The sequence below is a fragment of the Pyrgilauda ruficollis genome, unplaced genomic scaffold, assembly GCF_017590135.1.
Source record: "Pyrgilauda ruficollis isolate IOZ18807 unplaced genomic scaffold, ASM1759013v1 scaffold179, whole genome shotgun sequence".
NCBI lineage: Eukaryota > Metazoa > Chordata > Aves > Passeriformes > Passeridae > Pyrgilauda > Pyrgilauda ruficollis.
Window position 1 is genome coordinate 307,369 of NW_024516875.1, and position 27,373 is coordinate 334,741.

The 27,373-nt window shown below is 39.1% G+C and overlaps 1 protein-coding gene across 2 annotated transcripts in view; it reads right to left on the bottom strand.

Moving 5' to 3' along the window:
- MPPED1 (metallophosphoesterase domain containing 1) overlaps positions 1–27,373 on the bottom strand; it is a 57,153-nt gene that overhangs the window by 15,289 nt on the left and 14,491 nt on the right. For both annotated transcript variants that reach the window (XM_041464336.1, XM_041464337.1), the window contains exons 3-4: positions 24,407–24,588; positions 11,697–11,922 (exon numbers count right to left, since the gene is read on the bottom strand). In XM_041464336.1, the coding sequence (XP_041320270.1) occupies positions 11,697–11,922; positions 24,407–24,588 (408 nt within the window). The remainder of the gene's footprint in view (positions 1–11,696; positions 11,923–24,406; positions 24,589–27,373) is intronic.

Sequence of the window (27,373 nt, forward strand, 5' to 3'; positions counted from 1 at the left end):
CTCATTTTAAATGTAAAACCTGCATGAAGGGGTCAGCCCAGAAGGAAAAAAAAATTGATGCCCATCTATGCATGGCATCTTTATGGTTATTCACTGTCAGATGCCCAGACAGCTGAAGAAAAAGTATGTTCTTCCACACTTCCAGCTAGCTGGTATTTGTTGTAGTCTGCTAAGACACTGCAGGTGTTGGCCATCTGGGGAGCTGGAATACCCCTTTTAGGGACTCTCTCAGGTGAAACATGACTAAAATACGTAGGATATGTAATGGGTGCCCTGAGAAACAACAAAAAAGGCTCTCACAGTAGCCACTGAGTTACTGAGCCCCCACAGTTACAGTTGGGCACAAGAGTTACTCCGTTTAGTAATTCACCAGGTTTACATTCTTGTCTCAAAATACCAGGAGTGATCAGGCCATATGGACTGTCTGCCAGTTATTTTCTGATTTTCCTCTCTTTTTATTTTTTTAACCTTATTTTACTTAGAAAATTCAAATCCATTTTGATTTAAACAAGCATGAAAATGCTTCTAAAACTAATAAATTAATGCAACATGTGTGCATATATGCATGAAGTGTATTATTATTAGTGCTTCCAATCTAGCAACAGATGAACTTACCTCTTGTTTAAAAAAGCACATACTGATACTTCATATGCCATGTGTCTACCTGAAGTGAACAAAATCCAAGCATTCCTAAATTCCATGTTTAAGTTTTCCCACAGTCCTAAATTCACTCCACAGTGCAGTGGTGGAAACAAAGAGCTGCAATATAACTTTCTATACTAAAAATGTACATGTTTAACAGCTATCCTTCAGCTATCCAGGAATCTGAAATACCTTTAAAATGTACTTCTCCGATGTAGATTACACAATAGAGAAATATTTGACACACACAGGTGCAAACCTGTGTTGTAATATCTGGAGAGCTTTATCTGAACTCAGGGAAAAAAAAGGGAATTTAGGACCTTCTGAAGAAGGACAAGAAACTCAAGAAGACTAAAGGATGTTGTGGGTTATGCAGGGAAAAAAGTAGCAGGGCCAATTCTCAGACAGAGCCTAATCTGCCTACTGATGTAAAAGACAGTAAAAAAATAAATACATCAGCAACAAAAGGATGGCCAAGGAGAATTTCCATCTTTTACTGGATACAGGGGAAAACATGGCGACAAGGACTGAGCAAAAAGCTGAGGTACTCAATGCTTTCGCTGTCTAACTCTTTAACAGTCAGACTGGTTGTTTTCATTGTATCGAGCCCCTGAACTGGAAGACAAGGACAGGGAGCAGAATGGAGCCCCATAATCCAGGGGGAAAGAGTCAGCGACTGCTACACCACTGAGACACACCCAAGTCTACGGGGCTGGATGGGATCCACCCAAGAACAGTGTCATCACATGCAGGACAACTGGGGAATCAGCCCCAGCCAAGGCGGGTTTGGGACAGGCAGCTACTGCTTGATCCACCCAGTTCCTTCTGTGACACAGTGACCCCCTCAGCGGATGAAGGAAAGGCTGTGGATGTGTTTCCCTGGACTTTAGAAAGCCTTTGACACTGTCTCCCTCACATTCTCCTGGAGTCACCGGCTGCTCATGGCCTGGGTGGGCCCTGCTTCACTGGGTATAAAACTGGGCTGGTGGGGAATGGAGCCATATCCAGGTGGGACCAGCACCAGTAGGGTCCCCAGGGCTCAGTCCTGTTTAATGTCCTGCTCAGTGTCTTCACTGAAGCCCTAGAAGTTCAGAAGATGTGCAGATCTTAGGGACAGGGTTTAGTGTTTGCCCTGGCAGTGCTTGTTTTATGTTTGGACTTGATCTGAGAAGCCTTTCCCAACCTAAACAATTCTATGATTGCTTCCAATTTTCTCTGCTTTCTTAGTGGTGAAGAAAAATCCTCATTTTAATTCATTTTAAACAATGCTAATTTACTAAATGAAATAATTTATGAAGAGCAATTCCAAAGGAAGTGTTCTGATGTTAAACCAGTTTCACAAGTGATAAATTACTTTTCCCCTTAAAATCCAGTCAAAGGAAAGAGAAAGAACTCAGACAACTTTGTTACAATTGGTTTCTGTGCCAGTGGCAGTTCATGCGGAGCCACCATTTCCTTCTTGATGTAACACCTTTACTGTGTCAAAACCTGGGGAAAATGCACACATACAAGCTACCACTGAGTAGGGAGGCTGATTCTCACCAGGTGTAAATGGCTTGAAAGCTGGTGGAGCACTGCCAAACTACTCCAGCTGAGAATCAGCTCCACATAGACCCACTCCAAACTAGTTGGCTATTTGTGTTTCTCTTGGAATATTGCCAAAGGGCTCATCGAAGTGCCCAACTGTGTTTACATCTTTGAAACATCCTGAAATTGCTGCTGTTTGGGACCACAGCTCAGACAACAGATAGAGCTGGTAGTCCTTTTGTTCATGGAGAAAAAAAAAAGGGGGATAAAGCAGCAAAATAACAACAACAAAAAAAGAAGGCACTTTAAAATCAGCTCTGTCTCATAAAATTAAACTTTCAAGCAAATGTGAAAAATAAAGAGAAAACTGCTGTGGGGGATAGCAATTTCACTCTTGTGGTTTATGGACTGCAGGAAAGTGAAGCCAATTCCCCATAGTGAGATTACAGATCTCCTCTTCTACAGGTCTTAAATTAAAAACCAGCTGAATCCAAAGTGAGCTAGTTTACTGGATCAGAAGATTCAATTATTTTTGCTAAGTAACTGAACGTGAACTACTTCCTTTTAATAATATACAACTAATAATTACTGCCCAAGAAAGGACTTTTTCCTACCAAGCTAATTAAACTAAAGCAATATATTTTTCAACTGCTCTCAAATTTAACTAAAGCGAGGAGCATTGAAAAGCAAGTAAATGCAAATCTCCACTCACATGAAGAAATCCAAAGCCACACAAAGTGCTCAGACATTACAAGAAATAGGATTTGCCCAAAATTGTTATGTTGAAATCAACATAATTTCTGGTCTATATTCAGCATACATGCACGTGTGTGTCCTGCACACTTGTACACACACGGTGGAAGAGCTCTACTGCAAACTGGATGCAAAGCACTTTTGGCTTCATTAACTGCTTGAACTCCCCTTGCAAGAGGTCAGTGAAATGTGTTAAGGAACTGATCCATATCCCTAATACACAACATGCAAGAGGTGTCTAAAGTACTGATTTTCCTCTGTTGTGATGCTCTGGGATTGAACTGTTCTAGACTCCTCAGCCCCAGGCAATGCTGAGAAGAAATTTTATTTGAGAGAAAACGTTTTCTGGAACGTTCATCAACGAGAAAAGAAAAAAAAAAAGTGATATTCTAAACTGCTGTGACTCAGGAATACCTAATAACTAGAATTTACTGCATTGGTTTGACTGTGATGGTATTTGTGGACTACAATAGGTGTATTTCAGTCTACATTTTCATTTGTTCACATACCTATTGCAGAGTTTATATAGCTGATAACAACTATACTCGTTCAACATGATATAGCAAATTCACTTGGAGTTAAGAAATTTTTATTTTCTTCCACGCACTTTTTTCAGAAATGGTAACAATTCTTGCTAATTAATTTCAGTCACTTAATTTGTATGAAAGCATTCATTAAAAAGACCTCTCCTGAATTCAGTATGATTGCTGACACAAGCAATAGCACCTGTATACTCAGAGCCTGTTGAATGGCATTCACATCTCCTGTATTTTCAAGTCATGCAGAAAATTAACTGCTTTCCAACACAAATTTATCACATCAAATGCACCAATTTGAGCTTTTTTTTTTTTCTAAACAAAAGAAAAAATAAGGAGAAAAATGATCCAGTTATCCGTTCCTGATGCTAGAACAGACAGAACGTTAAATCTCACTTTCTGCCACTGCAAAACCTTTCACACTCCAGAAGTTCAGTATTGTTCAGTTCTCCACACCACTCTCCCTGAACAGCTGAGCTTAATAGATCAAAATAATTTTTCAGGAAAAACCATGCTTATGGTCTTCCATATGCTGCAGACTAAACTACAAGTGCATTGTGGTTTTAAGTAGTTTAGAAGCACCACTTCCAAAATGGAAAATGGCTTCTTTTAAGTATGAAAGAGGAAAAAAAAACCCTCCAGCATTCTGTTAAAATACAATTAAACCTGTATCTATGTGCCTCAGACTGACAATATATTTTAGCAGGATGATGAAGTTTTCTTTCTCTGTTCTGAACATGTTGCTATTTCTTACACATCTGTCATGTCTTACCTACCCTATACTGAATGCCTGAAATAAAATATCTTCAGCACTCTCACCACAGTAAAACAGCCACATCAGGTAGGCTTAGATGCCAAACTTCTCTCAAAAAATTCCGAAACCTGAGATGCCTCATTTCTAAATAGTGAGTAGAGTCTATTATTCCCATTGACTACTTTCATTTTTTTCAAGAACCACGTCAAGTCTACCTAAATTACTCACTTCTATTGCCTGCCTCAAAGTCACTAATTAAAACAACTCCAAGTAGTTCCCAACTTTAACAATCAGGGAACATCTACCACTTCTAAAACATATTTCTGAGCAGCCAAAACCCAGCAGTCTATAATTCATCCACATCCAGGATTTCTGCATCCATCCAAACAAAACTGTAGCACAGACATGCAAACAAGCCACCTGCTCAGAAATCTACTTAATCTGAAGTTTGGAAGAGTTTTAGAGGGAATTTTCCTTAGGAAACAGTACAGAAGCAAGTGCACTTCAGTTATTTGTATTTTTATCTTTTGACCAAGTGAGGGTGCGGTATGAAAAGAACATAAAAGGATCAAGTATTTTACTAAGAAAAAAATCTAGTATGGTTTGGTCCAGTAATAAAACATTTGATTCCCTATATATTTTTGTTATGTGGAAGATGCTAAATAGGTTTTTTGATTTGAAAGGGGACGTAAGAACTAAGAATTGGAATGGTCACTTTGAGGCAGAAGTTCTTACTCTCTGTGAATTCTGGGAAGTGAAACCCACAGTGTAACACCTTGAGCTGCTGTTGCTGCTCTATATGGAAGCCACACTCCCAGCTTGGGAGGTTTATTATGTTAAATGAAGTCATTATTTTATTTTAATACAGTTTCATTTTAATTGATGTTCACCTCAATGACTAAAAATTTGTACAAGGTCCCAGAAAGTAAACACTAGGTGATTCATCACTGGCAAAATGAAAGCGCATCCCTCTCATGAAATGAATCTATAAATCTTCGCTGATGGAAACTGAGTTCAGTAAGGAATGAAAGAGCTGTTCTTGAAAAGATGGAGGAGGAAGGCACTGAAATGGAGACCTAGGCCTGGAGTTTGCGTGGAACCAAAATAAGACTGCTTCAGTTTGGCCCTTTGCATGCTCTTTGAAACTGTTTTGATTACACATGGCAGTTATCAGCCTTTCAGTGCAAAGTGCACATGCACATGTGCACACACACACAGAAAGAAGAAACAGAACATTTTACAAGGAGTCAAATAACAAAGTTACCTACTCTGTGTTAAAACACAAATCAGACAAGAAAATAACAACTGAGACAAGAGTTACACCCCTACAGCTAAGCACAACCACACTGGATGCACAACTTGAATAAAGACACTTGGCTGGAATAGTCCAGACAACTGCAGTGCACCAAGAAAGGGACAACAGGTCGGAACCAAATTCCAGCTCTCCAGCCAAAGGGGGATGATGATGCAACCTACATGCTGATGTCCTTTAGACTGGAAGGAATTCATCCATCTTCTCTGACAAAGCCAGAGCTCACAGGACGGGCCTCACCCAGTTTGCTAAACTCAACAAAAACAAGATTTAACAGAATGAAACTGCTCCCCACATACCTTACTTTCTTCCCTCAGTTCCCAATTTTGGAAAAATAATGTGGCACCAGAGCTGTTGGTCCATGTGTAAACATGCCAGGCCAAATCTAATCAACATTCAATTGGAGGGAAGCTATAAAACCCCTGGAGTCCAGCCCAGGCATCTGTCACTGCAGGACAAATGGTCACAAATGGCTTTCTAGGCTGACATTAATATTTGCTCTCACATCTTCCTTGACTGGGAAATTAAGAGTTTCTGGAGTTCAGAAGGTCTTTAACAAAAGAATGAAGGAGGAAATGAGAATACACAGACACTAGGAAAAAAAAAGTACTTCTGCAAAAAGAAAAATGAAGTTCTGTTTCACAGGAATAGATCCCTCCAGAAAATTGAAGCCAAGTAAAAATCCACTCTGGATAATGAGTCTGGAGGCAATCTCATCCAAAAGGGCTTCTTTAAGTTATCCAGACCAATATGTCATTTAGAATAATGGAACTGTCATGTGTTTGCAAGAGAGTTGTGATTGTCCCTTCCTTTCCCATATGGTGGAAAATGGAAAGAGATAAAATGCTCTCCTGCCACCTTGCATGCCTGTTTGAAAGCAGGAAGACCTTAGTTTCTCCTGCAGCTATATACATCTGCTTAAAAATATTATGGAAAGCTAGAAAAATATCTTCTCCTTCTTCTACTTGCATTTGTTTTGCACTATCAAGTAAAATGTGTACTCTTATCCTGTCACTAATGCACAATCATCCACTTGTTAATAGAAAGGCCACTTGCCATTTTTCACCAGATCAGAGCATACACACAGAATACCTGTCCTTTAGGAGATGCGCATCTTTTCTGCAAACCTCAGAGACCTGTTCTCATGTTGATACATAAATGCACATGCACTTTTATAGGCATTTGTTTTTACAGGGCATTTCTGAATAACAACTGTAAAAGGATTAACATACAGTGGACTCGTTCAGCAAGCACAGCAGATTTTGTGCACTGAATGCATCAGGTATTTTTGTGCAAACACAGTGTGTAATTGTGCAATTAAAATCTTTGGCAGTTACAGAAACAAGAATGGATGGTATAGTCTGTCTTCAAGCTGTGGCTAGTACTAAAAGTCTTACCTGCAACATAGTACTGGGGGGGGGGGGGGGGGGGGGGTGATGAACTACAGTAGAAGGCTGAAAATCTGTAACCCAAATAATAACTAATTAGTATTTTTCCATGAATGATGTCATCATAGAGTTAATACCCTCTCTGATAACACAGAACGCTGTCTGATGACAAAGACCTTCTACTTCAAATCCAAATTCAAGCTTCCGCTGTTATCCCAGCTTCCTGACTTCTGAACCATCTGTTGGGACCATCTACTGAGTGTGATAACAACAGCAAACTCCCTGTTGCAAGGCCTTTGTTGATACCTGCCCATTTCAGGTATCTGCCTCACACACAGTTCTAGCTCCACAGTGGGATTGACAGAATCACAGAAAGATGGCTCAGAAAGGACTTCTGGAGAGTTCCTGTCCAACCTACCACTCACTACCTCTCACCATCACTAGATCTGGTCAGCCATGACTGTCTTGGAAACACCTAAGGGTGTTTTCTCTGCCACCTCTCTGGTGTTCCTGCTTGCTATATTTTTACTTCTATTACGTGGGGGTTTTTTTGTTACTGAAAAATAAATTAAAACCCTCTAGAAAATGGCTTCATCCTTGGGATGTCTTAGCAGTCCCAAGTACATTATATGGAATTATTACACAGAACTATTTGAGTTATTCTATCTGCCCGTTTGTCTATCTTCATAACAGTTCAGAACAAAAGGGGAGTTTAAAAGTACTTTTCAACTAGAAGCTTTCCATTTTACAGTAAATGTTATTGGGGAACTAAAGTCTTCTCTTTTACATTCACAGCAACTACAACTGCTGTCTGCACAAGATTGTTTCCAGGTCTGCAAATATGTTCTGGCCAAGCCTTGGGTTTTGCTGGGATGAAACCAGAGTGCATTTTCCTGTGACTATTTTTTTACAAAAAAAAATCAGGGTGTCCAGCCTTTATACTGAAGAAGACCCAACAGTACCCAGCATCTGTGCTTTACTGATGGAAGTGCATCAAGTGATCCCACTCCTCTGCCCAGCTCGGTGAGGCACATCTGGAGTGCTGTGTCCCATCCTGGGCTCCTCAGGACAGCAGGGACATGGAGCTCCTGGAGCAGGGCCAGCGGAGGCTGCAGAGATGATTTAGGGCCTGGAGCATCTCTGGCAGGGAAAGGCTGAGGGAGCTGGGGCGTTCCAGCCTCCAGAGGAGCCCCAGCTGAGAGGGACCCTCAGCCCTGGGTGTCCCTGTGTGCAGGGAGGGCTCCGAGCAGGGCCCAGGCTCTGCTCCGGGGGCCCAGCGATGGCACCAGAGGAACGGGCAGGGACTGATCCCAGGAGGCTCCACCTGGACAGGAGGCAGAACTTCTTCCCTGGGCACTGACCGAGCCCTGAACAGATTGTCCAGAGAGGCTGTGGAGTCTCCTCATGGGGGATATTCCAGACCCCTCTGGACACAACCCTGTGCTCTGTGGGATGGCCCTGCTGGAGCAGGGAGGTGGGACCAGCTGCCCCACTGTGGTCCCTTCCAGCCTGAGCCATCCTGGGAGTCTGTGAAGCACATTGCATTCTTACTGGTGTCCTGCTCATCCAGATCTGGCAGCCACCCCCATATGCACTGTGAGAAGCATCATGCCCCAAAGCCAAACAGTTACCCATTGCACTCAGCATTGCTCTGGACACTTTTAAAATCTTTTTATTCCTGAGTTTCTCATGAAACTTCTAATGTTTTCACACTTCTCCTCCTTAACATCTATATCTCTTCCTGATAATCCATGGTCCAAGATTTTGCAAGTACTAATTCCTAAGTAGCTGCTTTTGTGCATTGCAAGTGGCATTTCAAAATGGCTGCTCCCTGCTCAATGATAACACTTGTGTAATTAACAATTAAGACAGTTAAATTTTCGTTAGTGAGCAGAGGCTTAATCTGGCACTTGAATTCTTGCCCTTGGAGACCGGGAGAGTTAGAGCATTGGTTTCTGAGACAAAACACTGTCCCATTTCTTCTGTGCAATTAAAAATAACCACTTGGTTTTAGATACTAATAGAGGACAAAATACCAAGTGCTATTAAAAATATTTAACCACACACAACTGGTACATATTTAAAAGACCTTAGAGACCGGCATGTTATACAAACCAATCAAGCTCTCATGGTTTAATTTGCAACTAAAACATTTTAAATAGAAGTATAATCTAATGTGTACAGGTTATATATAAAAATGCAGATGACTACAGGCAAAAGACACTAAGTTAATGCTACTCGGCTTTTACTCAGACCTTACTCCAGTGTTCTCAAAGTACTTTGCAACTATTGATCAATGTGTTTTATGAATGAGGGATATCACTAGCTTCTAATTATTTCGACTAAAGGTGATGTAAGACAGAAGGTCAGCGCTGCAACTAGAAATGGAAAGTTTAAGTGCATATTTTCAAAACAGAAAAAAGAAAATTATTTTAGGCTATTAGACAAGCAACTGCATGAAATTTGACTTTCTTGTGGAGGTCTGAGACCTTAAAGAACTTTAAATTTTGAAGTCTTGACTATGTTCATAAATATTTTCTAATGGACTAGTTTTTAATGCTAGGTCAAAAAAAATATTCACCATATAAAATTCAGCAAATTTCCATATCTTTTTAGAGATTACATTACTATGATGTAGAAAGAAAGTGAGATTGATTTCCCAGAGAGGCTATGACAAACCTCTGCTTTTAGGGTAAACAAAGTATAGCAACCGAAATGCCAAAGAACAGTGATGCTCACTAGGCACAGGAGTGTACCACAGCCTGAAATCCAGCAGCAGCTAGTCAAATCCCCACACAAGAGCTGTTTGTCTTCCCAAGACTGGTGGCCTGGCTGATGGGACTCTGCATCTGCTGTGCTGAGAGATTGATGAAGGGCTCTAATTGCTACTGTTGGAAGTTTCCACTGGACATGTCATCAATTGGCATGGAAACTTCATTCTGTGTTGCTGAATAGTGAGGAAAAAAACTCAATTTGGCTGGAAGACTTTCATCAAGACTCTCTCCCAGATGGAGAAAGCAAGTATCTCCAGCAGACCTCGCAACACTCAACTTCCTGGACCGTGAAGGGGTGGGAGATGATTTAGCAGCATTATAAAACATGGAGTGTGGAAGTGTAGCTATGACCTGGAGTTGCAGAAAAGATGGAAAGCGTTGTTTTTACTTCAAGGATAGATCATGGCAGATAGCTCAGGCAACTTGCGCAGAGTGACAAGATTTGTGCACAAAGGAAATGTGGTAGAGCTGATTTTACAGAAACATTATTTATGGGTTAGTGGGTGGACAAAAGGTTTTCTCAACAGTTTTTTGCAGATCTAATCACACACAGAAAGTTCAAGTGGTTCCCTTTAGCCTCTACATAGTGCTACTTTATAGATAGTGTTTTGCTTTAATGTAATTTCTCTAGACTTCCATGCAACTTTTGGTACTTCACTGCCTGGAAAATTATTATTGACACTGGAAATAGGGCGCCTGGTTACCAACACTGAAATGAAGATATGAGGTTGCCAGACATATTGTAAACAGAGCATAATTACAGTATTTACAGTTGAACATCAAAATGGGAAAAGATGCCAAGTGGCATTTCTCAGAAGTTAATATTGGGACTGATACCATCTAACATCTTCCCAAATAATGTGGAAAATTAAGTAAACTGCACATTGACTGCATACATTGTACACACAAGAGGAAGATGAACTACAATACAGCCGGTTGGTAAGTTAAAAAAAAACCCAGAAAGATCTGGAAGAGCCTGAGAGGGAGAAAGAGAAGGGTGCATTTAAGAGGGAAACTAATCTAGACAAATGTAGAATAATATGCTTAGACAAAATTAACACCCATCTCAAGTAACCAAATGGGAAAAAGCCAATTTTCATTAAAAAAAAATCCAAGAGATTTCACAGTTTATTCACACTGAAAATTCACATCAGGGTATATGCATCAGGTTTGACAACTTGTTTGCTACATTTCAGCCTGATGTGATGTTAAAAAGAAGAATAACATATTCCCTTAAAACCCTGCCTTTTAAAATACATTTTTACTTATTTTAAACATATATCAAATGCTCACAAAAGACCCAATTTACAGGCCCATCAGCAGAAATAATAAACAGCAATGGGACATTAGTAAGAGACACAGAAACAGCACATACAAGGAAGTCAGGAACCAAAGTCCATCTGCCTTCTATACTGTCAAGGGTTCTAAGTAATCACTATGCAGTAGAGCAAAGTCCATGAAATATTAAGCTGCCACTGAGTTGTTGACTGTAGAAGCTCAACTAGACCTTGAGGAAAGCTATTACTTTATAAAAAGAAAGCAAGATTCTGAGGGATAAGCAATCAAAGAACTTCAGAGTTGCTGAAATAAGCTTGTTAAGTGACTACTGTACACAGTAATGAACCTCCAATATTTTTTGTAGGATGGAAATTGTCAAAAGACTGTATCCTTGCAATAAAATTAACCTGTAATTAAATAAATTCATCAAGGAGAGAAAACATATTTTATGACACAAAAGCCCCCTGCATGGACTGTTAAATACCTACTCCTGGCTGAGAGTTTGAAGAGCACACCATCTTTTTTACCCATCATTATTTGGTTAACCACACCCACAGTACAGTACATTGTTTTGTCACAGGAATGATTCATTACAAGAAAATATAAAAACTTTATCAAAGTGAGTGTTACTTTTCTTCCTAACACAGCAATCCAAATACAGCTGATGCAGACAAAATGGCTGATGTGATAGCAATCAACGTTTTTTTAATGTATGCTAAAAAACCTGCTTACCAAGGGGAGCCATATATTCTGAATCCCCTCACCGTCACTTCAGAGTCTTGAAGATAGATGCAGTTTGTTAGAAGAGACTGTACATTTTCATAGCTCTCTGGCTTCAGCTTAGAAACAGAAGGGAAATAGTAAAAGTCCTGCTTGATTAAGTCAGCCATGAATTCCTGGTCAAAGGTCAATTCATGATTTCCTGCTATCACAATCTTGTATTCATAGGGCAGGCTACCTAAAATAGTGAAAAACAAACAAATTACTTGTTTTATAAAAAATCTGATAAAAGCAAACAGATAGACAAAGTGTTATCGGTTCCTGTAATATGCTCACATATTTGAAACAATTGAGCCTACCCCTACTACACATTATTGTAATTCCTGCTGATTTCAGGTAAGTGACATTACTGTCTTTTTCATGGCACATGATGATTTAGCATGCTTAGCATTAATGCGTTGAAATTACTTTCAACTCATCAACCTTAAAAACCAGTCTGCAGACTTCTGCTCTACTATTTACTTCTAGTTAATTGCCATTTGTGCTGCAAGTATCATTTACTGTGACAGTGATGATAACTCTTTGACAGAAATTAGGGTTCAAAGAAGATCAGCCATAATGCTTCATAAAATCATGTCAGCTCTTTTCTCCCAGAGCTGAGGTCTTTGTCAGTCTGTACTGACACTCAGAACTTGGGTCAGCCAGAGGGATCTTTGCCCTGACATTAATATCAAGCCCTCAAGCAAGGCATGGATTCAGTTTGCCTGTCAAAAATCCACATCCCACAGTGAAATCTCACTCTTTGCCTCTATCCCATGGTTTTTTTCCTGCTCCATTTTCTCAGTGACTCCCTCAGCTCCGTGAACTATAATTTAAAGTGACTCACGTTCAAGAATATTTTACAACCCGTATTTAGTGAAAAACCTTAGAACAACCTCCCGATGAAGGCAAGAATATATATGCCTACACACGTGGGCTCTTCCTGAGAGGAGCACTGAAAGAGAAACTTTTCACCTGACTCCGCATTTGGTTATTCACTGGATTCTGCCCCTGAGAGCTGGCATTGCCTGTCTCAAACAGCTCAGCACAAACCTCCTAAGCACATCTGGGAGGAAACAAAAACAGAAACTGTGCAAACCTGCATTCATTAGCTTTGTTTCTGCACTGTTAATTTGTATCAGGATCAAGACAGTCAGAAGAGGAGACTGGGACCAGAAAGAAATATTTTATTGAAAATTAAATCCGCCTTGCATAACAGCAATTTTTTTGGGTTTTAATTTTAGAAATGCATTGTTGATAACACAAAAATCCTTAGCGATGGCCCAAGCTTAACTTGGAGGCAGGCTATTTAGAGAACACAGAAAACCAGTTAGTATGCAATGGCAAAAGTTGGCATGAGTAGGACTTCAGAATAAAATGCAACAGGTGTGATTCAGAGCTATGGAAACAGAAGACAGAACAGTGCTAGCCTAAGGGAGGTGACACAGAGCTGAACTTTGCCAGAAGACGTGGGTGACTCTGAAGTACAAGTTTCAGACACTTGGAACACCTGCATTAGGAAAGCTGATAGTACAGGTTCCAGTCTTTCCTATGGACCAAATACCTATGTGTCTTTAGAATATTTAACAAAAACTCTTTTCAGATATTTATAATTACATGTTAAATTTTCAAGATTCAATAATTTACCTGAAAGACTTCTCTGTTTTGCTTCTGAAACACTTGGCATTTAGCAGATGTGTACTCCAACTGTACAAGCTTTCCAGTGCATGCACACATGCACTTTTAACACAAGTTAAAAATGTTATTTTCATGCTGCAACATGTATGAGCATCTTCAGGCCTTAAAGGAATAAAGAAATCCTGTATCCCACAATGTTGTTACCACAGCTCCATTTCTGTTCTGTTTGGTAAATCTCTTCCAGCTCATCTGATCCATCCATCTGCCAGCCAAGAACCTGTATGAGCTGGTTATAGTTGTTGCTTCCACTAATGTATTTATGTCATGTTGCTCTCTGTGGGTGTTACTTAGGCAAATTAGCAAATTACTCTAAATGTACAGTTTCATTTATTATAGTGGCGGCCAGAGGCATTGCTGTAGTTACAGGTCTGTCAGCTTTTCAATTAAAAACTGTGTTTTTGAGGAGTATGCATCTCAGTTACTTGTTTTATTCTTTTATTCCACACCAGGCTTCGGTAAAATTATTTCCTTTTCTTTGTCTCCTTAACTACACTTTTTACCCTTTAAATCTTATTTTTTTTTTTTTTTTTTTTTACTAACAGGGTATTTTCTGCTGCTTATTCATAGATTTAGCAATATTTTGTTCAAACTTTGTTCCTTGGAAGACTTTAGAATGTGCTTTGCTTTTTACTCTGAGTGCTCTTGAATTACTAAGTCAGACTTAGGTACAAATCTTTGAAATCTTGTTCCTGCCTAGGCACTGCTGTTGTGAAGTTATGTATAAGGAATAGAGCTCTGCACAATTTGTAGCCCTGGCTTCCTTGGCTAGATGCAGGACATCCCCAAGGGCACATAATCTTAGAGCTGTTGTGTGGCTGTGTTCCTATGTACAGCCCTAGAACAAACACTTTTCCATTTTTTATCTCAACAGCTCTTGATCACAGATAATTCAACCACTTCCAGGTTCACTAGTTATTCCCACACCTGCACCCAGGATGGAGTAACTTCACTCAAAAAGACTCTGCAGGGAGTCTTTGTGGCCATGGCACCCTGGCTGTGTCAATCACCAGCGAAACCAGCTGAACAAAGGAAGTGATCTTGTAGCGCTTGTGAGACCTCCTTTGGAGTGTGGGGTCCCATCCTGGGCTCTTCAGTGACAGGAAAACTACTGAGAAACTGAGGCAAGCCCATTAGAGAGCTGCCAAGGTGGTTGGGATGAGGGGAGTGACTGAGATCTGAGGCTGTTCAGAGATGATGCAGGGCAGACCCTGCTGCTGGTTTGCAACCACCTGAGCCCAGGAAAACACAAGAGCAAGTCCTTCTCAGAGGTGCATGACAAGAAGCAACAGGTACAAGGGAGAACATGCTACAAGGAAAGCATTTTACCATGAGGATGGTAAAAAAGTGAAATAGGTGCCCTGAGCAGCTGGGAAATCTCCTCCCTCAAAGGCACTCAAAGTTTCTGGTTTCTAACCAAGGTTCTGGCCTCTAACCATGCCTGCTTTGAGGAGGAGACTGGACTCAATGTCCTCCAGAGGTCCCTTCCATCCTCCCTGATTCTCTAGATTCCTGTCAATCCACACTGGAAAACAAACCAGTATTTTAAAGAGTCTGCAATGCTAAAACAAATCCAAACCTCATTTTGTGTTGTGATTGTAGTGGAACAATGGAACAAATCTATGGCAATTTAACAAGACTAGAGAGTATGTTCCATTAACTCTGGTGTAAGTTTCTCATACTATCCATCTAGCAGATGAGTAGGACTAAATCCCCAACTGATAACCAATTAACATTTGATTCTAGCATATGGCTTTGCTGGTGGGCAGGTAGCAAACTCAGTATTAATACAGAAGCTCTGTGTATACAATGATATTAAAGAAAAATTATGGCTGTCACAGGAATTCTGCACACATATCCAGGACAAAACTAATTCCCCAGAAAAAAATAAGGCAGGAAGCATGTAAGAAACAGATCTGCCCTTCAGGAGTGCCAAGAAACACATGCAAAAACATATGCTATGGGAGTCAGAGATGTAAATTCAAACAAAATAAAAAAGAAGAAAAGTTATGAATTTGGGGGTAGTTACATTTTTTTTGTCCGATCTCTTCTTTTGACCAGCCAAAACAAGGCAAGTGTTTTTGTCCAAAGTCCAGGGATCCTTTTGTTCTTGGCACCTGAGAAGATTCTGCTAAAATATGCCTCTAATCTGGACATAAACTGCAACTAGAATCGGTTGGAAAAATTTTACCTAAATATTTTTCTGTATTAAAATACCACTTGGATGGAATGGGTTATATTTGGAAATTCACACAGTCTTTCTGACATTACCAAGGGGAAAAAATGAAGCAAAATGTCTACTTAAAATATTTTGGGGTGAATAAAAACTTCATTTCTAGGCAAAAATTTTTTCCCCCAAAAGTAAACACTGGGCTTTTTTCCTCTCATAATGTTTAATTTGCAAGAAACATGAATTATTTTCCTCCACAATCAACCTCTATCCACTTCATCTCATTTGGATTTGGAATGAAAACATTTACAAATCAAAATCCTATCAGAAGCACACTAGCTCAGATTCAGCACTGGGCTTCTGAGCTTTCTCTTTCAAGCCACATTCAACTTTTGCCTTCTGCCAATTTGGAATGGGGCTCCAAGCCACCACCCACTCTGTCAGCCTCTGTCTTAATGTGGGATAAGAGATTTCTCCCATCCTTTTCCTTCTTCTCGGCTACATGGCTCTTTATCTCTCCTGCCTTATTTTCACCTTTCCATTTTGTAATCACCCCTTATATGCAATAACATTCTGGAGACACATTACCTCACCCTTAACTTAGCAGTTTTAGCAAAAGATACTTTTTTTCTTAGGGAAAACACAGAACTTGCAGAAGTACAATGCTTTAGACTTCTGTCTGCTTGTCATTCCATATCTATCTGAACCTGCCCAGCAGATTGAAAAGCCATTTACTATATAAAGATCTCAAAGGTAATTATGCTCCTTTGAATTTCCTCTAAGTGTCTAAGATAAATAATTCCCAACCTGATGGAGGGGTTTCAAAGGAATGAGGCAACTTGGAACCCACAGGAGATCTATGAGACGAGATCCAAGAAGTCAGGCAGCAGTGGCTCTGCTCCCAGAACAACTAATCACACAAAAAATCGGCCCTAAATTTTCTCCATCAACATAATTTCTTATTATTTGAGATTATTTTACTATCAACAGGCTCTGGTTATCATATTTAACTTATATATAGCCAGATGTGTTATCATCTTACAGACTTCTTCACTTCATCTGTGGAGTTTTTGTCAGTTTACAGCAAAGCTTCCTCAGAAAGTTTCTTAGTCTTCATTTGTTCAGGATAAGAATATGACAGCAGTTCTGGTAATATAATATGTATAGGAACATATATATATTTCTTTAGCTAGGAACATCTTTGTTTATTCCTTTCATTACTGCAGATTACTAATTAAGAAAATCAACCGAACATCTAATTTTTGCATGTTTATGCACCAATTACAGAATTATTGCAGCAATTTTTAACTTCCAAACTCCAGTAGCTTCTTTTTATGGTGAACATAATTTTTACAAAATAACTTGAAGTGCTGGGGAGCCATTACTTGGACTACAGGTTGCATAATGCAGCCTGCTGTGCAACACTGTCTGCTAGCTATTTCTCTGCAGCTGAGCTTGTTCAAAGTGGAATTCTGTGTGCTTAAGGGTTCATTCTGTTATATAAGCAACCAGGTAAACTAGATTAACACTGCAAATAATCCAAGAGCAAACTCATGGTGTCCATACTCCAGGCTCCCCTTGGGAGGGGAGCCTCAAGTGAGGTATCTTTATCAACTTTGGACCTCCTCTGAAGCTCGCAGTTGTTATCAGCTCCCAGTTTTGCCAAGCTAAATGCAAACCTGGACAGGCAAATGTGTTTTGCTTCTTTCCTGGTACTTTGTACTGAGCGGAATTTTTAGTATTCATTAAAAGAAGTGACAATCATGTAAATGCTTCTTCCCTCTCATTTCAACCTTTTAGAATACAGCAGTGAGTGATACAGTGGAAAGACTGCATAACTGTCTCAGATTGCTTTTTAGCATCTTTTTGACAGTTCTGTGTTTAAACACTGGGGCTGATGTCTGGGAAATTCACATTAACATATTTTTTGTGTGGTGTGTAATCCGGAATAATACTGTAAATGAACACTCCCTCTGAAGTAATCTGTAACCTTCCAGCTCTATCCATTCTTGCATTGAAAAAGCCAGTAATTATACCAAACACTAAAACAGCAAACGCATAAAACACTGATCATGTTGATAAAATAGGATTCCTTAAAAATAGATGAAGGCAAATCAAACTAGAAAAACCACCTGATTATAATCCATCTTAAGCTCTTTGATATACTGTGCTTTATACCCACCCACACACATATAATTGGTTAAAATTACTTCTAAAGGAAAAGTGGCTTCCTTTAGCCCGGTTTATTGAATTACCCTGCAATTATGCTGAACCAGCCCAATGCATAACTAGGCCATTAGAGTAGCTGCACTGAATCAAGACAAAAGGTTACGTGGATCTGCACCTTCTGTTCACCTGTGGTCTCTAAGAGATGCACAACTGCAATGTCTGCCTGGACCGAACCTTTCTTTGATGTGTCACCTCAGCTTATGGCACTTATGGCTTGAAAGCCACCAACTATGTAAGTCACAGCCCATTTTCATAAGTCTGTTTGGGGTTTTTTTTTGCTTCCTGGGATAGCTATAGTATTAAATTTTCTGAGGTGATGTAATTCCTGCCACATCTTTTCTGCCCCCTGAAATATTCTAATTTTGGTTACAACTTGTATCTGGGGACCATGAAAAGGAAGGATCTGGGAAAACTGAGTTGAAAAGTAACAATTAAAAAACATTTTACACTTCCTACATGGATCTCTGTGCACAATGATACAGATTCCTATTCAGAAATTCAGATCCCACGGAGGTGCTTTCAGCATCTCCCACTTGTCACCTTCTGGAAAGGAAGACTACAAAGAGCCGTGTGTCATGTCAGCGTATGAGGTGCACAGCACTAATAACCATGTTTAATGTTTGTGTACAGTGCTGCCCAATAGGTGTTCAAAATGCTGTGCTGAGAATAATTAATCCTCCAACACATTCATGTGGTAGGTGGATCAAGCATCATTTTCACAATTTCACAAGGGGGAACAATAAAGAGGCTGTCAAATCTGAAGATGACTAACTAGAATTTGGTTGCCTGTCTTCCTCAGGCTCTTTCAAATATCTCTGCCAGAGGCAATGACAGTTCACAGACTCACATCCCAGATCCTTCTAGTTCTGTGGTTGCTCTCTTCACTTCTGGGCCACACTGCCTTCCTAAAGATACCTTGTCTGCTAGTCTGTGATAAGACTGAATATGTTCATTCGCTTGCTCATTTGAAGGGTCAGGGATCTCAACATTTATGAAACCTCAGACTCAGAGTTTGGCTACTTTGCAATGCATTAGTGGAAAAAGGCAAGCTCATTATTAGTACAAAGTTCAAGAAATCCCCCAGAAGCTCATGGATTTGGAATGAGGAAATGAAGGAACAATACTTTAGCACCCATCACCTCTACAGCTTCTCACCACTGGCACAGGAGGTGTACGTGGAAGACAGTTGCTTTGGATCATCTTCCCAATATAGGGATGCAACTTAAATATTCCTCACAGAAGCCAGTTTAATATTCTGAAGTTCCTAGGACATCCTAACTCCCCAGAACTGGAGAAATACTGGGAGAGTGTGTTGCAGTGCAATTTTCTGTGTCTGAGCCTCGGATGCACAAATGCATCAAGCCACCATACATTTAAGAACTGCAGTAAAAACCGACACTTTTTTTTAGTATGCCCAGTCTTTTAAAACTGACATCTGTTCTGAATTCCCACCCAGCTCAATGTTTTTCACTGCATTTCCAAAGCCATTCTTTTGTAAATAGATGATTAATGCTTAAATACTTCTTTCAAGGGGTTTCTACATTAACATAAAAATAGTGTAATTACCGATGGTCAAAATGGCATGACTACAATATATAAATTCTAATTCCTTTTGCTGCTCTGAAGCTGATTTTTTTCATCTTCAACATGATTTTAATCTGATTTAAATGTGAGTATTACTGAACTTAAAAATATACCTCTTAAGAGAGGAAGAAAAATAATTACTATCATTTTGCAAAGCTGAGCAGTAAAGCAAAAGTAAAGCTAAGCCTAGTGACCACAAATTTTTCTGAAAATCTTTTTTCAAGAACTTTAAAAAGTAGAGATGATATTTATTAACAAATCTCTGATTCTGTCTACAGAATCTAATACTACAAGTTTAGATCAAATACAATCTAAGTCTAGAAACAAGTAATGTTCTAGTAATGCTAGTTACTACAGTTGGTAGACATCTTCACTCTAAAATATTTTTTAGTTTGAAACAAAAATCTTATCCTTTTTGATGAATTTGCCTTGGTCAACTTCTGAAGTGCATGTTAAATAATGTATTCCTTTTTCTGGTCTGTGTTTGTATGTGTACAACATGCATGTAAAAATATTTTCAGGAAAATATTCCGAAGAGCTAATTATTGTTTTCCATTACAACTCCAAGCCACTTTCTATTTTTTATTTCCAAATTACCTTCAACTTGAATCTCAAATTGAAAGTCTGTCTTAGAAATTGGAAAATCTCAAGCAAACACACTGAAACAATATATATTACACAATGTGTTAGTTTAAGTAACCTTCCCAATCCATGCACAGAAGAGAATTCTCAGAAAAAAGATGGAAGTATTTGTTGCAGCTTATACCTCAGATCAGCTATTTAGTTAGACTTCCAGGAAAGTAACCCACAAGCTCAAAGTGACAGTGGGTTCTGGAGCATACACAATTTGGAAATGATATTACAGGATTGAGCAAAGGGAATTACATGAGCAACTGAGCCAAGCAGGCAATTTCCAGTGCCAACAATATGGGAGATAAAAAAAAGAGATGGTTTTGGAGTCAGTATTTGATGAGTGTACTAAGGCAGGACATACATCTTTGTCATATAACACATTTGATTGATATGCAAGTGGGGAAGAAGGGAATAAATAAAAAAAAAACCAAAATAATGAAAAAGCTGCAGATTATTTTTGTCTGTTTGAAGTGTTATCATTAAAATCTCCTGAAAATGCTGGAAAATTAGCACACATTTGAAGTCATACCATGCATTCTTATAAATCATCAGAAAGTTTCCCTGGATTCTTGGCCTTCTGTTAATTCCTACCATAAAACATACCTCGTACTTCATCTTCTTCTGGTTCTCTAAAACTGAATTTTTAAATTTGGAGTAAAAATACAGTAAGAGAACAAACTAGAAAAAAAAAAAGGAAAAAGTTGAGATATGATAACAGGAGAAGGGTCGTTTCAGAAAAAAAAGAAGGGAGGGCAAAGAGCAGGTTGGCACTGTTTGTATGCTTTGTAAACTGACTATTCACCCCCTATTCCCTTAATTTTCTAAGTTACCCTGAAAAACATCAGAAAAATAGAAATCTCACTTGCAAAAGTACATCATGATTTTTCATGACTGGACAGATGAAACCAAGCATAAATTTATGCAGAATAATTTAAAAAATTTGGAAAAATACACAAACTATAGATGCAGTGATGGGTTCTGAGCTAGGTATTACCATTCAGGAGACTTCATGGAATTTTATGACAATGCCATCTCATTGTTCTGTTAAAAACAGAATAATCCACAAGACCAGAAAGGAAAAGAGAACTAAGAAATTTCACTGTGCAAGGGAATAAACCTGTAGTGTTCTCAGAACATGTACAGTTCTGGTCTCACTCTTAAATTTTAAAAGGATGTGGACAAAGAGGTACAAAGAGTGACACAGATGAACAAAGGCATTTAAGGATTTCTGAACAATCTTCAGCCTGAAAAATACCTTAAGGGTAGATATGGAAAGAGCCTAAAAATTCTTAAGCAGAATAAAGAATGATACATTTTTCACTTGCCTCTTCCAGTATTAGGAAGGACCAAGTGAAACTAATAACAAGAATAAGCACAGTTCATCTCACCATCCCTGTCATATTCTGGAACTCTGCTGCAAAACTGTGTCTGTGCTCAAACTTTGCACAGACCCAAAAGGCAATTAAAAAACTCAGAGAAGAAAAATCTATATATTAAATTAAAAGTAATGCTGGACTGCCTACCAGAGAAGGCTGAGAAAATAGGCACATCCAGTGATCACCAACATTTTATCTCTTCCACAGACTTAGACACTAAGAGAAACCTCAACTCTCACCCTGAGAAAGGGCTTAGAGAAAAAGACACATGACAGAAAGCAATTAATCACCAAAAAGAACAAACTGAAATGAACTAGAGGGCTTAAGGGGTCAAAGTATAACGCTTGGTGACAAAAGGGCTGCCAAAACAGAGCACCTGGGTACCAGCCCCAGCTGGTAGCGGCCTTCCTGGGAACCAGGGACAATCAGAAAAAGAGAACAGATTTTAGGGGATGACTCATCCAGCCAGTGTGCCTCTATTAGCACAACACTTGAGCATGTGCTTGATAGAACCATAAGGCCCATGGAAGTTAATGATGGTAATGTAAAATAAATTTTCCATCAGACAGGCACAGGAGTTTTGTGTAAAGTGAAAAGATAAAATCTGAACTTGCCGAAGGGCGAGTTCATCTGGAAAGATGAAACAGAGAGACCAGAGTGGCACAGACCCAAGAGGGTATGGCAGAACTGAAAACTGCAAGGTGGGAATCAATGCTGCACATAAAGACTTGGAGCAAAAGCAGGAAGAAGGTTTTATCTCATGCTTGAGGGGAAGCCGAGATCAAGGGAAGGTGTACCAAACCTAGTGTTTATTGCAAGGCAAAAACAGTCATAATCTGAGGACAGCAGGAGACATGGATTAGACAAAAAAGTGGGAAAGTGAGCCCTGTACATGAAGGAATAAACAGGGAAATCTGGCAGCAGCAAGGAAGAATGTCAGTGGAGGAAAAGTTAGTGCCAGAGTCTGTCAGTTACTTTCTCAAGAAACCAGTAAAATATTAAGGAAGGAGATGGTTGGATTGGCTGTGGAGCTGCAAAATTATGGAAGGTAGCTATCTAGAAAAATCGAAGCTGTTGGAGACTAACACCTTCACAAAAAAATCGACAACCAGCAAAACCTTCTGAAATTCCTTCTCAATGGGGAGAAGATGCTTTTAACCATTCTGCCATTTGCTGCAAATTTTGTGAACACTCAATATATTCAAGAGCTGATAAACTGGTTGTTTAAAACAACCAAACAAAAACTTCATTAAAAATTTAAGTTAAATCTTTTAAATTTTAAATTGCCAAGAAAATAAACAAAAACCTTTTAACTTGCTAACTTCCTGTATCTCAAATCTTTTGCTCTTGCGAAAATATAACTCCAACCACCAAGATCACCTTTTCCCAAGTGCACACTACCATGAAATTGGAAGAATGCCTGAAAAGTCAGAAAATTAGGCTTTTTTTTTTTTTTTCTGAATAAAAATGATGAAGAGAACATCGCAGAAATGCCTTGGGAAATCTCCCTACCGTTCTGAGAGGATTTCAGCTTACAGACATCTTCAGAACACCATACAGATGTGACCAGCTGGGAGGCAGATGGAGAACTGGAGACAAAAACTGTGCAGCAAGCAATGAGCACAGCCCCATCCTTGCTCACCAGCAATATCCCAAAGCTTCTTCCCACACCAGCAGATAAATAAAATCAGGATTATTTAGAAGGGGTAACCACATGGTTTGAATAATTTGTAAATGCTATTTTCAGTACATTACTATAATACATGGTAGAGACCTACAAAATAGGGTCAAAAATTGCTGTTTTATAACCAACCCGTTCCATTTGGGTGCAGAGACAGAGTTGATGGCTCTGTATCAATTATTCCACATGCTGTTCCTACCTTCATAGTCACAGAAAAAAAACATTGTTCCATGTGTGGCATATTATTGAGTTCCTGAGCTCAAATAAATATTTATCAGCCTTGCTGATAATTACTTGCTAGTAAATATTTGTTTAAATTGTGAAGTCCTGACTTTCCTTTTTAAATTCCATTTCAGCCTACATGCATCTGTCTGCTTTGTGCCCTCCTAGTGTGGATTGCTTCAATATGTAGCAAAAAAAAAAAAAAAAAAAGACAGGAAAAAAAAAGCAAAAATATCAACTACAAGAAACAAAATCAACACAAAAACTTGAAATCCGTTACCCTTAGACTGGGTGCTTTCTCCCTCCAACTCCTTCATTCCCTCTCACCTTTTTTAATTAATGAAGTCTCAAAATCCAGAAGCCACTCTTATTCTAAATTAAGGTATCTGCAATGCTACAGGAACAGCACTGATGACAGTTTTTGTCTGGATACAGTACATGCTTTCCAATTTTAATTTTTTTTTTTTAGCATATACAAAGTATTGCAGAAGCACATGTAAATCATCACTCTCTTGCCCAGTGGAACAGAATTTCAGTTAGCAATGCCAAAAGTTGCCTACAGAAGGCATCTACATCTGGTCTGCTACATCCAAGGCAGCAACCACAGGCACACAGGGTTTGCTTTGTTCAGAATTCATCTCTGTGGCGCAGCTGAGCTTCAGATATAAAAAAAATTCCAAACCTATGAGCCCTCTGGGGTTAAACAGAAAAATGTTTTCAGTCACAACAACTTTTTAGGGGAGGCAGCAAAGCTGTAACAATGCATGCAAGAGGTTTTATGTAAATCATTAAAGGACTCCTGACTTCAATTGTTGCTAACACCAAGAAGTGCTTAATGTACACTTGAGAGTGTGAAGGCAGAACAGATGAATAGTCTCACAAATCCTATTTGCTCGGTTGGAAAAATGCAAAAATATTTGTCGAATCTAAGAAAAAAAAAAATCTGATTCCTGCTCACTGCCATTCAAATTTAAAAGTCAAATTAATATTCATAACTTCTGAGTGCATGATGGTTTTTAACTGGGAGGCAGAAGGGGCAGATACAATCAGTAAACAAATTTACTGTCGAATCCACACAGAATTCAGTACCTACCTAGCCACTCGTTGAATTTTTTTACTTCACTAGGAAGTCCCAGCTCAGTAAAATCACCAGCATGTATTAACACATCTCCATATGGCATTTGGATGGGATCAGTTCTTGAGTGAGTATCAGAAATACAGACAAATCGTGTATATCCTGGAGGCTTCGGAGCATCATGGGGCACCGGATCAACCCTGTAGGAAATGCATCATAACAAGGTTATAAAGTATTTACATACTCCTTAATGTCTGCTTTGCAATTCTGACACTACTTTTTTACCTTTACAAAAGAGTACACAGACTTCTGAATCTGCCTGATGGAAGGATTTATTAAAACAAACCTAACACTAACGGGAGGTGTAAAAATTCTTGATGTTCACATCACAACATTTGCAGTATTTGTTGGGTAGATAGATTAATTTAAAGAGATTAAGGAAAAGAGACTGGACTATGGCAGTAACTCTGACACAAATACTTACAAATAAATCAAAGGTATTGTTATTTTCAAAGGAAAAATACTATCCCATTTCATTGTTTAAATATGATTACACTGTACACAAGGAAAATATTTTAGATACATAAATACATTTAGATGCCCTTTTTTTTCCCTAATTATAACTTCTTTTCTGCAAGTTACTCAATTTGAGCAAATTTAATTAACACATTTTGGAGATATGTTTCACTATGTTAATGCAGAGCAACATAAAAACTCTCCTAACAGCTGTAAATGTACATTAAAACCTGACTATTGTCAGGACAAAGTGACGACTTTCTGGGCTTAATTACACTAAATGAAATCAGATGCTGTGAGGGGTGAGGCTGCATTGTTCAGAACCCAATCTCTACATTCAAAACTGAAGAAAAGGAAAGATCTGACCCAGTTTGATGAGACTCACTTATATTTTACAAGAGGAAATCAGAGAGTACCCCTCTGCCATAGAAGGAATACTTGTTTTCAAATCAATCTTTTTAACCTCAATCCATATTTTGTTCGAATACATAGAAGTAAATCTATCCATATGCAGCTACACTGTATCTGCTACTCCAGTTAGGGAATTCTGGTGGAAAAAAATCAAAAAGCAAGAGATGCAAGAGTTATATTAATGTCACTAGAAACCGGAGAGATATACAGAATTGTTATGAACTATTTTACCTTTACAACATTTCTTTTGAAAGGGCAAATAAAATTAGTTTTGCTCATTGTTGCAGTATACAGTACATATTTCTATCCCTTGCTGGTTGTGCCTCGATTCAGGAGCTTACTTTTACATAAACAAAGGGGGGAAAATAATAGAGATCTTTGCATTTAATAACACTACTTCTGTTTACTAGATAAATTTTCAAAAGCATTTTATTGCTTAAAAGGTGTAAGATAATAGTATTTAATCACTGAACCTTTTCTCTGTGTCAAAAAATTCTATGAAATTTATAGGCAGATGAACTGAGGTGGTTTTGACAACTTCAGAGGATTCGTGAGAGGGTGAGGAACAAATCTAAAACATTGAAATCTTGCTAAATACAGAAAAAGGTCTTAGCATTTTCTACAATGTAACTACAAAACCAGAGTATGAACAATTATTTTGTACCCATCTTTGCCACACAGGAAGAAGAAATATTGGGGTTTTTGCAGCAAAACTGGAGGAGCAGCCTTTTCATACAAACACCTTAGGGTTGTCTTTCTGAAGTTCCAGGTTTTGAGGAGAAAGTACCTAAATATGAGCTGAGGGGTAAACCCAGCTGTGATCAAATCCTACCGGATGAACTACATATGCCAGGGGCATATGTAAGCAGGGATTTAGTAGGAACTCCAAAATCTGGGTGCATGAATGCAGTGCTTGGACTCCAAGCAGCTGGAAACACCCTGTGCAGGGCACGTAGTAGGAACTCCAAAATCTGGGTGGCAAAAAGTGCAGTGCTTGGACTCCAAGCAGCTGGAAACACCCTGTGCAGGGCACAAGGGGAAGGGCAGATGAAGGAAAAGAGCTGAGATGTTAAAAATGCCTCCATTTTTAGAGGAGGAGAAAGCTGCACAGGGCAAGCTCCAGGGGAGGCAGCAGGAGAGCAGAGGAATGTGGGTGGTGAATGGTGGGGCTCAGACTGGGAGGTGAGGATTTGCCCTCAGACAGGAGCTGTGTGAAGGATGATGCAGTCAGTTCACAAAAGGAACCAGGATGGTTGGACAAAAATGATGAGGAACTGATCTTGACTATCACTGTAGCTGTTCAAGCTAAAAGGATTAAACATCAGTCCAGTAAACTGAATTACTGCTCTCCCTGCCCAACACTTCCCAAAGCGAGTTACAGATGATATTACTGAGACAGCTTTAAATCACAAATACTGCCTTGGCAAACGTAAGGATATGGACTGTCTAAAACACCACTCTTTGACTTTTCATGGTAGGGTAGCCTTTAAAGCAGGTACAGCTTCTCCTTCAGAAATCTTTTAAAGCTCAGCACAGCAGTGAGCTGGATGTTAGGGAGCAATATATGTTTCACATAGGAAGCTGTGTGGAAAGAACAGCAGACTTACCATGGCAACCCCATGTAGTACATAATGCACACGCTTTGGACTGGGATGGGGAAGGGGTGGACAGCATTTTCCTGGTTGCTGAGGTATGTGCAACTTTTAAATTCTCTGCAATAGGCCAGATAATTTTCTTGGGAAAAAGGCATCAATACAAAAAAAAACCACCAAAATAAATGAGATGCAGATTTCTCATGTTGAAGTGATATGCACGCACTGAGACCATATATAGGTAAAAGCATATGTCAAGTTTCACAAACTCATCTAAGTTGTATTACTGGAAATAATTTCTGAAGGCTCAATCCCCATATTCTTGTGTAACGCCTTCCCACAGCAGCTGTCACACCAACACCCAATGCACAGCTTGCAGTGTGAGCAGAGGAATACAGATCTGCTGATTATTTTTGTGCAAATGCTTTTGTTTTTCTTTAGATCAGTAAGAAAACTTGCAGAGAAA